The 14,147-nt window shown below is 44.4% G+C and overlaps 1 protein-coding gene across 1 annotated transcript; it reads right to left on the bottom strand.

The window, feature by feature from the left end:
• Positions 1-2,192: 2,192 nt before the first annotated feature.
• Positions 2,193-6,417, bottom strand: GPR139 (G protein-coupled receptor 139). The gene has a single exon (XM_066197981.1). It carries the CDS (start codon positions 6,396-6,398, stop codon positions 5,595-5,597), a length of 804 nt encoding a protein of 267 aa, XP_066054078.1. The 5' UTR covers positions 6,399-6,417; the 3' UTR covers positions 2,193-5,594.
• Between the last annotated feature and the right edge of the window lie 7,730 nt (positions 6,418-14,147).

The raw sequence follows: 14,147 nt of genomic DNA on the forward strand, positions 1-14,147 counted from the left end.
AATGTCTCTTCGTCTAGGGATAAGGGGTTGCTTACAGCAGCATCTCCCCAAACTTCCCCATTTTCCCCTCCATGCAAACTTGCCATGTAGCAGACCTGTGCAGTGTCCCCACCAGGCAGTGGCTGGACAAAGGGACAGGCTGGACAAAGGGACAGGGTGGACAGCAGGACAAGTGACCATTTCTGAGCCTGGAGCTGGGCTGATAGCTCAGAGAGAGCAGAAGGTCCTGGAGGAGCTGGGGCATGGTTCAGCATCACCACCATGAACTTCTTGTCTTGAACACAAGCGAAGCAATTATCTGACATCATCTGACCTGTTTAGGATGCACAGCAAGAGACAGAGGGTTGGGTTGATTCTGTCTGAATTAGCCCCAGCAATAAAGCATAAAAGAGGAGGTAATACAAATGATTCCTCTGCTCCTGTGTTACTGGGCACAGTTATTCCTTCCTTAAAACTGCCCACAGTTCAATTACGTTGCTTTTTCTGAAACCCGTAAGTAGATAAAAGAAAGAAAAAGGAGGAAAAACTCCACAGCATGTATTCTATTTTTTCTTCATTAAAGGATATGGGGGAGAGGGGAGGCTTATTGAAAAAAAAAAAAACCACAGAAGAAGTTCAGGAGAATAGATCACTGCTAAAGACCATTTTAAGCAATGTTAGCTAAAATGCACAATTTTGTTTGGCTGCAGCCCTGTGTGATTTTAGCCCAATACCTGAGATGTGCACTAGTCATAGGCTGATGGATTTCCTCCTGAACATGACATCTCAGATTTGGGCTTTTACTCACACTTCTGTTCTAGAAATGTAGCCATGCTGAAGGTCTGTACCTGCAGGACAGAAACCTGTGGGAGCTCAATCCAGCAGAATCAGTTACATTTGCAAAGACGACTGTGACAAATGACCAGGAAGGTACTGCTGGAAGCCACTGCCCATCACCAGGCTCACGGTGAGATTTAATTCACAATTCACAAGGCTCAACGTCTCTAATCCTGTTGCTGGAAAGTCTGGTTGTCCTGAGGCTGGGCTGCAAACTCCATTATAAAATCCAGGAGGGAAAAGGCTTGACTGTTTAAATTCTTCACCCTTCTCCAAGTAAGCAGGGTGGCTGGTGGACGCAAGGCTCCACTTATACCTGTTTATTTTTGTTCCAGCTCACTTTCATCAAGTTTCTCTGCACTGCTATTTATCCATATATATATATATATATATATGTGTGTGTGTGTGTGTGTGTAGCACATGAAGTCTTATAAAACACAATTAATACCATGCTGTATTGTTAGAAGTGTCTGTGATTACATTCTGGGATTTTTCTCAGCTGCTTTCTGTTGGTGACTCATTGTCACTCAAGCCCAGCTGGCACAACTGGGTTCTTGGTTGTTTCTGACTGCTGAGGTTTTATAGCAAATGTATTGTTACAGGTAAACAAGTGAAGAACCTTGTGTTCATTACTATTGAATTCATCCCATTTTTATCACTGCAATCTGCAAGGTCATCTGATTCTTACATGAAATACCTGTCCTTCAGTCCTCTGCCAGCAGTATAATTCTATTTTTATAACCTGTACACTTCATCAGTACTTCTCATGCCACAGCTGTTAATGAAAGTATCAAGACACGCAGACCCCAGGCTCCTTCTTTAAGGAACAACTCTGATAAGCTCTATCAAGTCTGACATTGCCCCTTTCTGCAGTGCCCCTTTCCCCTCATGTCTCTTTGAAGCTGTATTTTAAAACCTGCTCCCAAGCCTTTTACAGCAGGGAAATCTGACAAGCAGGTCAGGCATTGCCTGCATGGTCCTCTCCTCTCAGCGTGCTTAACCCTACACTGTTTGATCTCGAAGACAATGGACATTTCTGCTCAGATTCTTTTCCAGTCTCTCCTTAGTTTTAGTATTTTTGTCCTCTTCATGTCCTTTTACTTCTCCAGAGAAACTAGAACTTGATCCCAGATAGTTTTACATTTGCCTGCAGTGCTAGTAATTTTCATGTCAAGAAATGTTGGGCTTCTTCCACGAGCAGTCTCCTGAGGTTCTGCATCCACTTTCTGTCTCTTATTTGTAGTGTTTTAAGTATCTAAAAATTAGAAGTATATCATAAGAATCCATGAATCAAACAGCTCCAAACACAGTAGTAAGTTATGCACTATAATTTATTATAATACAAACAAGTTGGTCAAACACAATATATTGCCTACTTATGAAAATATCAATATTCACAATTTAAATAGGTGATAGGTCCCATAATTTTATATACCAGCAACTCATCTAAAAAGTATTTTTGTTCCTAGCTGTGGCCTTCAAGAACGTATACCTATAAGTAATTGTAAAACTGTCCATTCACAGCTTCTTTTTTTTCTAATTGCAGATATTAGAAATAAAAATTTAGAGTACAAAAGACCATCTCCACAACAAAGATGGTTTTGTCTCCAGGATGCTTTTCCCCTAAATAATGACACTACATGTGCTTGGATAAGTTTTTACTATTGGCAAAATAGGAGGTACAAATAATACAGCAAGACAATGGCTAGTCAGCAACAGTCATTGCAAGATGCTTCACACAACCAAAAATAAGGCAAGTATTATCAACAGCAGCTCCCATATGGCAGACTAAAAAGTCAAGGCTTTATTATCCAAACTGGACTCTAAGAAGGCTTTGGATGTCTGCTAACAAGACACAGCTTGATCCAAAGCCCTCCTAAAATGATGGGGATTGGGAAAACCAACCACAAAACCCACTAGCAGCCTTCCCTTTGACTTCAAAGGGCTTTGGAAGCAAGCTTTTAAAGCCCTAAATTATCAGAAGTGAAATGATCAATCCACTGTACATGAAAATTGCACCTTGTCATTTCTAAAATGATATGGAAAATGATAGTGAGTTTTCCCAAATAAGTTACAAGAATTTAATGTGTTGTTTTTCATAGGGAAAAAAAAAATTGTTGTTTTTAAATATGATAATTTACAAAAATACATTATCAGGACAGAAAAAATCAGATGACACTAACAGTTTGCAGGATAAACATTATGTTACAAAAATTAATAAGTCACAGCATGTGAATGGCAGCATATGCCATGCACTTAATTGAATTTTTTAATAAATAAAAGCCCTAAACATTCACTATTTTCTTTAAGGTTACTATTATATTAAGTAGAATAGTGAACTTCTTGTATAAATAGGTATTTTTTTCAATAGATACATTCTCAAAAATGAACCACTTATTTATGTAGATATTGCACTTCAGACTCATTCACATTTAACTCGGACAAGCATTCCTCATAACAAATGCAGAACAAAAATAAGTTATAAATACAGTGTTTTTCCAAAATGAAACATACACTACCTTTTCCATAAGGTAACTTTGGTTACTATCAACTGACAAAGACCAGAGGGAGGTTTCTGAGAGAAGGGCAGGGAGGATGGCCACAAAACTGATTTTCTGTAAAACACTATGAAGGGAGCAGTAATTTTAACCTTGTCATGGCAAATAAAGCAAGGCTGAGCATCCCTTTTACGCTTTATTATTGCGAAGGCGAAGCTTTGAGATCACAAGGATGAACAGCCAACAGACTGAGAAGCTCCTCATTTCTCTTTGGGGACATTTAAATGGATGCCATCCCTTTGGTGGGTGAGGGTGGAAAGGCTCCGATTTTGCTCTAACCCCCCCATCTCCCCTCTTTTTGTTTGGGCCTGTGTGGTGCCTGGGGTGCCTCAGCACCTCACAGAGAATTGCTGAGCAGTTCTGCCCCTGGGAGGGCCCTGGGCAGTGTGATCCTGGGGCCCTGGGCATCCCTGGGCATCTCTCTGGAGAGCAGCTCTCCCTGCCTCTGCCTGGGGGCCTGGCTGCCATGGCCTGTGCCTTCTGCACCATTCCCTTCTGGGGAAGGTGAGCTTGGGTTTGCTGGGGCTGGCTCTTGCAGGATGTGGGTACCAGGCACTGTGCAAACACGACCTTTGTGGCAGAAGGGAACCAGGCTCTTGTCCTCAGCAGGACTTCACTTGGCGTCTCTAAGGGGATTTGCACCAAAGCTGAGCCATCCATGTGTCTTAGATGTTTCCAGCCCTCTGATCCCACCACAGCAGGACTGACTGGATCCCTCCTCAGAGGACCTCTCTGTGCTAGTTCCTGATGCACCACGAGCTCCCTGCTGGCACTGGAGGGGGGCACAGGCACAAACACATCATTAGCCCCAAGCTGCCACAGATCTGCAGCTCCTGAGGAGCTGCTGTGTGCCCTGACCACGCTGGGCTCGTGTTCACCGCACACCTTCGCTGCCCTCACACCAGTGAGGCTCTACTAAGTGCCCAGTGTAGAATAAAGAGGTTGTGGCATGTGGCTCCAAGAGACAACGTGCCAAGATCCGAAAGGGAAAGAAAGGAAAAGAAATGCATTTTCATCCTTCCTGTAAATCTCTTATTTTCTACACTCGGCACTGATGGGATGCTGGTTTTGGAGTGTGAAGGAAGAGAAGCTAAACTCCTTTAAATAAGTGAAATACCTAGATCAGCTTAAACTAAGGCTTTAATGTTCTTACTGCTGTTGGGTATTTAATGAATTTCTTTCACAGTTTGGATTTGTTTTTTGGTTTGTTTTTTTTTTTTTTTCAACAACTAAATGGCAAATTTGCAATAGGATGGCATCATCCATCAGGAGAAAATCTTAAGTTGAGATTTTTATATGTTAATCCCTAAAGGTCTGAACGTGGGGGATAACTGAGAATGTTACATAAGAATAACTTCATTGATTAAGAAGGAACTTGAAGGTTCTGATCACTGCTCACAGGAGCAGCTTCAGTGAGAGCTCTGCTTTAGGCAGGACTTGGTTTCACCCTTGAAAGTCCGTCGACACCATGACTGAAATAGTTGGGGAAAGATGCTGCTTTTGTTCTTGGCTCTAGAAACATCCCTCCCTCCCTCGAGCTCCCCTGTCTCAGTCACATTCTGAAATAACAACTTAAAACACGCAAACAGTGGCAGCTTGCAGGATTGCTTTCCATGCCAAGGCTGCAACAGGTACTATATTGGTCCTTGAGCCTTGTTCAAATGAGCCAAAACCAGGCTTGTCACCATTTGTGTCTCACAGGCTGCCTCCTGCAAGGAGGTCTTGACAGCACAACTGTGTGTGGTGGCATTTCATGCCAGAATCAACACAGAATTTTTGGCAAGTGCACGCTCCAGAAATGGCACCTTCCACAGTACACAAAAGCATCCTTTTACTTTCTCGATAGCAAACTGATGGTCAAGTAAGGTTTTGTTGTGTTTTAAAAGGTTGTAATTAAACACTGCTGTGGCTTTGCCCTTCTGATGACTTTGGATTGCACTGGTGTTGGGATGCAAAACGTTTGAGTGTGACTCAACACTAAGACTTGAACTCTGAAGCATATTCAAAATGCTATATAAGAGATGGAGGTGTTTGCCTTCTCACTTTTGCTCCTAAAATCAAGTGCTCCTGTTTCCTCCCGACAGTCTGATCTGCCCCTGGCCACCCAGGGAAATGAAATGAAATGACCTCTCTTCAAAACAGCCATTTCAGAAAATTACATCCTGAAGATGTAACCACTTGAAAAGAACTTGCACCCGGAAACTCCAACTACTGGCCTTTTCACGGTGATATTTTTATAGGCTTTCCATTCTTATCATACTGGTAAACAAGCATTTTGATGCAGTGAGAGTTGGCTGGGGAAATCCAAGGGCTGCTTGTTATGGAAAAGTTATGGTTTGTATAGAATTGCACAGGTTGCTTCTGACACTTAAAGAAGGCTTTCAAGGTGGCAGCTGCCATTGTGCGAAATCTTTTGCTAATAAAACAGTAGAGGAAGAAATTAATTGCAGTGTTCAGCAGCGCCAGCATATTGGCGATGTCCGACACAATATGGACCACCCAGCTGTTGTTTATAGGAGACACGTAGAGGTGATACAGTATCATGATTATTCTTGGCGCCCACAGTACGGCAAAGATAGAAGTTATAGTAAACAAAATGGCTGTTGTTTTCCCCGTGGAGTACCCTCGCAGGCGGAAATTGCTCTTCCTCCGCAGCTTGTACACGATGATGGAATTCAGGACGAAGAAGATGGAGCAGGGCACTAAGTACACGGTGAAGCAGTGGACCCAGATGAGGACGTGGTGCATGGAGGTGCTGATGTAGTCTTCAATCCAAATGTTGGGCCACCAGTAGTAGGGGATGCTGGTCAGGAAGCAGGTGACGTAGACACTGACAATGACCTTGCGGGTGCGGGCAGGGTAGGAGACCGTGTGGTACTTGAGGGGGTGGCACACGGCGATGTACCTGTCGATGGTCAGCGGGACCGTAATCCAGATCGACGTGTGGATGGAAGAGAACTCCAACACCTCAATGATTTTGTCCAGTACCTGAGGCATCTGTTTGTTTAAGATGAAGTCTTCCATGAGGAAGTCAACAAAGACGATGAAGAAGAGGACCAGGATGTCAGCAGCAGCCAGAGCTAGAAGGTAATTATAGGAGGACTTCTGCCTGCGAGCTACAAGCTGGGAGAGGATGATGACTGTCAAGATGTTTGCTGTGGAGAAAGAAACACGGAGTTAGGCTATTAAGAGGTAACATTGGCTTTTCTGAGCACTTGCTTGGAGTTGTTCGAGCACCTGGCAACGTGACCACCTTATTAAATTCAAGAAACCAAAAGGAAAACACCCCCGTTGAGTCCCTCAGAGAAGCTGCTGCAGTGACAGGAGCACGTGGCTCTGCTCTCAGCCGTGGAATCCACCCCCTGAGCAGAGGGTGCTGGGGACTCCTGTCTGTGTACACAGACGGAGTGGTAGCAGGAGGAAAAAAGCTCTCACACACACTTGCTCTTATCTCCCACCTTGTTTTTTTCACTTTTTCATATAACAAGGGATGAATGAGAAGGGTAGTGAATATAAACAGCCCTTGTAAGTACTTGAGAGATTTGATGGAGCACTAAGGTGTAGCCAAATTTTAACTACTTCCTCTTATTTACTAGTACTGTGTAGCCTTGAATTGGAAAAAAAAGTAAATTCCTATTATTCCTACTCTCAGTTTGGCAAGAATGAGACAGACAAGATTGTTCCCATCAGAGGCTGGTATCACTTGGCTAGAAAACCTGAAGAAGTGCTTAAAAATCAGAGATCTGGTTTATTGTACAAGTGACTGCCAAATGTTTGTAGTTGATACTTTCGTAAGTGTTCTGTAAATCACCTCTTCTGCGCATTCAGTGCTTCAAACATTTCTGCCAGCTTTGATGGATTTCCCAAAACAAATCAACAATAATTGTAAAGATTCCTTTAAACCAGAGAAAAAGGAAGTTGGTAACATAAAGGTAATGATGGCCTAGGACACGTTCTACAACTGAAAATGCTTGGTTTTTAAAAAATAGTTTTACTTGGCACTGAAAACCCTTCCTCCTTCATGAATGCCTTCAAAGCCTGCTGTCTGGGAGCAGATTTCTGCCACCAGGGAAATGAACAGCAGCAGAATGAATGATCTTGACTAACAGCCCTCACCTATTTTTGTGTTAACTGAATGTATTAATTTTGTATCTTGGAAAAAAAAAATCGAAACCAAACATGACAATCAACTGACTCGTTCCCTATATTGAAAAAAAAAAAAAAAAGAAGCAGCACGATCTTTCCAATGGTACTGTCTCAAATTGCCTTCAGGGGAATATTCCCAATTCTGTCCTCCATTAACGTGAATGCAACTGCATTGATTTCAGCTCAGTGCAGATGTGGGAGACAAGAGGTGCTACAGCCAGAACTGCTGTGTCATTTTTCACTTACTTGCTTAGAAATGCCTCTGCTGTGCCTGCTGATGAGCCCTGGAGGTGCAGTGAGTGATGTACTGTCAAGGAAATCCTCGAGCTGGAGTGTTTATCATGGCTCTGCAGCCACTGCTGGTTTTTGGCCAGCCGGGCTGACTGTCTCAGCTTCACAGATATTGGATGTGACCCATGGGGTGCATCTTCTCTTTAAATCCTCTGGACTTGACTCATTCCAGTAACAGCAGCTGGAGCCAGTGAGCAGCAAGGGGGATGTCTGAAGGCATTGGTCCCTGCTGGTAACTCAGGCCTGCTGTCAGAGCAGCTCCTGCAGGGATGCTGAAGCCATGCTGTGTTCAGGTACAGCAGCCCTGCTCCTCACACTTTCTATCTACTGCAGGGTCCTGCTGCTTGGCTCTAACCCCACTCTGTTTTGCTACAGGAGCAGATGTATGAGCACCCCCCTGTACCCTTTGCCCCTGCCTCTCTCAGGGTTCCCAGCCACAGCAGTAACAGCATGTGCTGAAATGCAACTTATTTATCTAAGGCCAGCGAGCCTTCCTTGGTGAGCCAGATTAGAAAATTGATCTGACAAAGCACACACCAGCTCTACCCAATTTTTTTCTGCAAGGGTTACTGTATCTTGTATTGGAAATGCTTTCCCTGGGATCACATTCGAGCTTTGCTCTTGCTGGATGTTATGAAATACAGTAACACCATTTACTTTGTGGAAACAGATACATACGGGGTGCAGCAGAAAGCTGCCAGAACGCCAGTGTCTTAGCGCAGGGTCTGTGAGTATTTCTCCTGGTGCACACTGTTTAGGGAAAGTGTAGATGAGCTATGGGTGCCTCAGTCCTTCATCCATTTCCTAGCCAGAGGTAAGCTGGTCCTTGGTGTGTCCTCAAACGGTATCTAAAGCTCAGTAAAATGGGAAGTGGGTGGGCACACCACTCTGTGTAACCAACTGTGTCCTTGTGCCAGTCTCTCAGTAACTCCTGAGTGTCTCCTCAGTGTCCTGCTCTCCTGTGGGCAAAAAATACCCACTAGGGGTGAAAGGTGACAGAACAGTATTTGTGACCATATTTTAACCTTGCTGACACTAATTCTTGCACTAGCATGGCAGTCTGTGATGAGAACTATGGCAGAGATGATGATGATGGAGATATAAAAATATCTGTCTCTGCTGTCATTTAGGTGGAGCGACACAGAGCTGCTGGATAGGTCAGCAGCCCTAAACTGTCCTGGGTGGTACACTGCCCCTGTCTTGCAGTGTATTTTCTAGATACTAAGAGGTTAAGATCATTTGAATTTGAAAGAGATTGATCACTGTGCTGGGAGATGATTAGGGGATGACAGATGGGAATTTATGCCAGCGTCGCTTGCTGCAGTGCAGTATTCTGAATTTATAAATATCTGTTTGAGAACCAGGGCTTGATTGGGGACTAGCTGGCTGAAGCCTTGAGGTGCTGCTGGCAGATGATTAGAAGCAACTGTACAAAATGGCAGTCTCAATTCTTTCCCTCTAGGCACGAGGACATGAGACACTTGAGACACAGCATCCAAAGGTCTCTGATACCCAAACACCTTTGTTCCTTTGTTTGCTCAAAACAAGGCAACCTTCTAACTCAGCCTGGCTTCATCACAGGACACTTACATCCCTCCTTTGACATCTCTTCTGACTTTATCAGCTTCTGAGTACAAACTGCAGCACCAAAATTCGTGACATTGGAGTCCTTTGTCTCTGAGAGGGATCTTCCTTCAGGAGTAACTTTGGTTCCTGTGTGGATTTGGGGTTACTTCCCATACCAAAGCTGTGCTGCCTCTGCTGTGCCTCAAGGCAGTGCCTGTGCCCTAAGGGCACAGTTTTGCCCCCAGCTTCTCATTTTATGGATTACAATCATCACTCAAACAGTCCCTAACAACGCCTTTGCAGGGGATGTGAAGAGCTCCTTTCAGTAACTATTTTCACTGCATGTGAGCTTAAGCAGGAGTATTGTATCTGTGTGAGGAAGAAACAGGCATAGTTCTGGGCTTTATTTGTGGGGTTTTATTTTTTTCCTTTTTTAAATTGAGAGCACTTTGCATGTACACAGCAGCCTGTGCAGTCAAATGGCCTTTACAACACAAGCTGTAGCTCCCTGCATTGGAAACAAGGCTGGTTCTGTAGTTCAGCAGTTCAGCTTTATAAACTACCGAAATGAAGTAGCCACGAGTGTTGCTCACTGAGTGTGATAAACATTAGGTCATGGAATATAATGGACACCTTTTACCCAACACAGTTGTTGCTAGGATCCCCACAAATTATTGTGTAATGTGTGAAACTTCTCTGCAGGCTTAGCAGTAATCACCTGACTGGCAGAGAGAAATAGCTTACAAATGGGAAATCTTAAGTTGCCTCAGACAAAATCTTAGTAACACCTACTTCTCAGATTTAAGAACTCCGAGAACGTAAGTACAATATGCTAAAAAATAAGCGGTGAGAAAAAGGGATGTTCTGGCTTGATGGGAATAGATGATTTCCTCTAAGCAATAATCAAGTGTAAACAGGTACTGTGTCCAGCAGGCAGATCTGAGCACGGTTCCTCACACAGCTGCTCACCAATAGTTACCAGACTGGAGATGAGGATGGCATTCAGCCCTTATTTTGTGTGGGAGCTCTCTGGGGAAGCTGACGGCAATGGGTGATTTCTGACAAAGATGCTGCATAACAGAAGTCATTAACAACAAAAAACCAACCAAGAATACTGTGGCAATGTAAATACACTATAATTACACATGTTGGCTAGAGCTGGTTATGTGATCTTTTAAAATGACCTCTGGATGCCGTTTGCCCTTAAAGAAGATAGGGTAGGTCCACATTTTCCTCTTACAACAAGTATAGATCAAACTCAGCACTAGAGCAGATGAGGACAGACTGAATGGTGCTTCAGTTTGTTCCTCTCTTTTATTGTCATATCCTGAGTTCCTTCGTTAAACTGTTGTGAAGCATAAAGAGATACTTTATAGAATATAATTAGTGCAATACAAGTTTCGTCTTCCCAGGGAGTTCCTGTGAGGATTGATTTTTGAAAATAAATGGATTTATTTGTTGTTCAGCTGTCTGAGTGCTGTCAAACAGCACATAGCAAGGCACCCCCACGAGGGAAGAGCTGTCAGCCCCTTCTGCTAGTGCCTGCATCATCTCCCAGGAAATGGAGAGCGATATAAGGGGGGGAAAAAAAAAAAAAAGCAGCATCTAAAACTATGGCAGGCACGGATGCAGGATTGCTACTGGAGGAGATTTCACGTCCTGTAGGAAGGCCCTCATGTGGCTTGTGCTTAGAAAATCCCATGTGCAGGGGCAGACCATGCCAGTTCTGAGGGTGAAAGAGAACCTGGACGTAGAGGATGCCCAAGTTCCTTCCCAGGACGACCCAAACTCCCTCCTGTGTGCAGGGGCCCGGGTTAGTTACTGCCAGGGAAAACACAGCACGGCCTTGGGCTGACAAGTCACAAGTGAATGAGATAGTCTTCCAGAGGCCAGATTTTGACAATGAAATCTGGCCTCTGGGGCCATTTTTCTCACTGACAGCATTTATTAGTCGAGATGGCTCTGGGGAAGGATACAGTGAACGAGGCACTCTGCTCTGCAGCTGGCATCAGCCATCGGTGGGTCACAGAGGCCAGAGAGGGATTTTAATCCAGCACAAGCACTTCCTCACTGCTGGAGGGCACAGACCCAGCAATGGCACAGAGGTGCCAACGGCCGATGCTGCTCCCTTTGAGCCTTGCCAGCCACCGAGGCTGGAGTGCAGCAGCTTGTCTGGCAGAAAGGTGCAATGACACTGTGCTGCTCTTGGCTTTCCTAGACCACCGGAGTTTTTCTGGAGCATTCTGTATAAAATAGGGCTATTTCTGCAGTACGAGCATGGCCCAGAAGGAACACTGGGCTAGGATGTGGGGAGGTCTGGGCTCACCGGGGCCACACATGTGTAAATGTGACAGGGTTCTGGTTCTCTTTTTGCCATCTTCACCCTCCTTGTCCGCCTTTCCTGAGAGGGACCTACGGAGCAGAAAGTCTCTAATGAATCTCAGACATTCCTCCTGCCACTCCAAAGCCTTATTTAGAGGTACCCACACAAGCATAAAAGTGTCCAAAATGCACATCTCGAAGTCTAGCCTTGCATCTTGCTACAAGAGCAGCTCAGCTTTCTAATGGAAACTGGTGCTGGGAACAGAAAAGGTGATCTGCAAAATGACGCAGAAATCATAAAAGGAATTTGTTCATACAACATATGTGGACAGACAGGGATTTTCAAGGCAGACTGGGTGTCTCATTTGGCAGGTGTCTGTGGCTTCTAAATGTGGGCTGTCAGTGCAGTGTAAGGGGTCTCAAGCTCTGTAACCTGAGCTCCAGGGTGACAAAACCATTCCACCCTTTTGATACCAAATGCCAAAGTACTGACGCAGGTGCCAAAGGTGTTTCATGGGATGACTGGGATGGAGCGAGGATGTGATTTCACAAGGGCACTGGCATGAATTCTTTACTGAACATGAATAATTAAGAAGATTTTACCTTTGATTGTGGTTTTGCTAAAATAAACCAGTCTTTATGTCTTCCTAAAGCATTAGGTAATGCAATAGGAGCTCATGCTTGCAAACCCCATGGCCAAGCTTTCTCAGAGACTATGCCAATTTTACACAGTAGGCAGGAAATTACAGACTTTGTAAAACCATTGCAGTTTGGCTTTATTCCCCCATGGAGAATATACTGCATCCCCACTAGATATATCACTCTTCGGTGTGCTAGTCAGGACATTGAAGAAAGCACACTTGGAATGAACAAATATGTGAGAAATATCCTAGTCTGATGTAACTGACTGACAGGTGATTTGTCTTGAGACCAAAAGCGACCTCTAGAGCACCTGTCCATGCAGGCAACGCTCCACATGATGGAAGAGATGGAGAGGATTAGTGACTGTACATTGCAGGGACTCTGTTTCAGGTGGTAGAAGGGAAGAATTTCAGTGTTACAAGAGGCAAGCTTCTCTTTTCTTCCATGGATAAAGGGATAAAATTCTTTTTGGTCATCTTATGTACTGCTAATTCTGGCCCTGCTTGGCTACCTGCACTTCATTCTCTCTGCACAACCACACTGGGGTCCTGAGGGGCAACCCAATACCATCTTCTCCCATGAAGTCACCCCAAGAACAGCACCAAGGGCACTCCAGACATCGGGTTTTAGTATCTGCAAGTACATATCCATATTCTGCAAAATGAAAACTGATTTGTGTGTAAGGCCTCCTGTGCTCAAAGAGTTAACTTTGGCTTTGTTTCCTTTTCTGGCGTCTCAAAGCTAATGAGAAAAGAGATTATAGGCTCAAAAAGACCACCTGAAACAGAAGGTGGAAGCTTCCGTGGACAGGGATTGCTTTGCCCTTGGTGTGGGAAGGCAGAGCACACCCCCCATCAGGACACCTCCGTGTTGTTTGTTTGCCTACACCGAACTGTGACGTGTGTGGTTAAAGGCCTTCTGCTGGCTTGGTTCTGCTGATTCACCCCCATTTTACGGAAGGGAGCAGGAAGAGGATGAGGAGGAGACAACTAAGTAATGGGGTGGATGAAGAACAGCAGGGTATTAGACTGCCTAGTGCTTCTGAATGTTTTGACTTCTTAACAACTGGGGGCCCTGCATTACCCACCTACCGTGAAAACTGGCTGTGCTCTCTCTTTTGTGTCGTTGTCATTTCAAGGAAAAATGTACTTTGGAGTTTTTCCTTTCCAATCCATTTTAGCAGCCTGCCATGCAAGGTTGTGCACTTCATAGTCTGCTGAGCCTCCCAAATATGGCACCTCATTATCATTACAGGCCTGACAGTGTTGTTTCCTACTGACGTGGCAGAAGAAATCCAAAGTTAGCAATTGCACTCTGTCTAGTGGCATCCAGAAATGTACAATCAACTTCTCCACAATCCATGCATTAGCATGGATTCAGCCACATGCTGTCTTTCAGGCTGCAAGATTTTAGCGGCTACAGGCTCCAGATGTACTGACCAAACTAAATCACTCCCATCTGCACACCTTGCTGCCACCAGTTCTGCGCAGGAACAGAATGAATCTGTTATTTTTCAGAATGGTTCTTCTCTCCTAAAGAACAAGCATTCATTTTACAATAGGAAATGACTCATTTTAAGCATGTTAGCAGCAGTTTTGTTCCCCTCTGTCCAGTACTGCTACTGTAAATGAGCTGTAGTGCCCTTCAGTTGCTCCAACAGCCAAGCTAAAGTTCTGGCAATCTATTTGTCCCCTTTTCAGTAGGATGCAATGCACTGGCCTTGCGTCCAATTCAGATTTTAAGTCAGAGAATATATGGCCTTTGAGTAAAAAGGGGTGGTTAAATCAGGTCTCAGGAGGGTTTGCT

Source organism: Chamaea fasciata, unplaced genomic scaffold (genome assembly GCF_029207755.1).
Source record: "Chamaea fasciata isolate MVZ Bird 193981 ecotype frontalis unplaced genomic scaffold, bChaFas1.0.hap1 SCAF_16, whole genome shotgun sequence".
Lineage (NCBI taxonomy): Eukaryota > Metazoa > Chordata > Aves > Passeriformes > Sylviidae > Chamaea > Chamaea fasciata.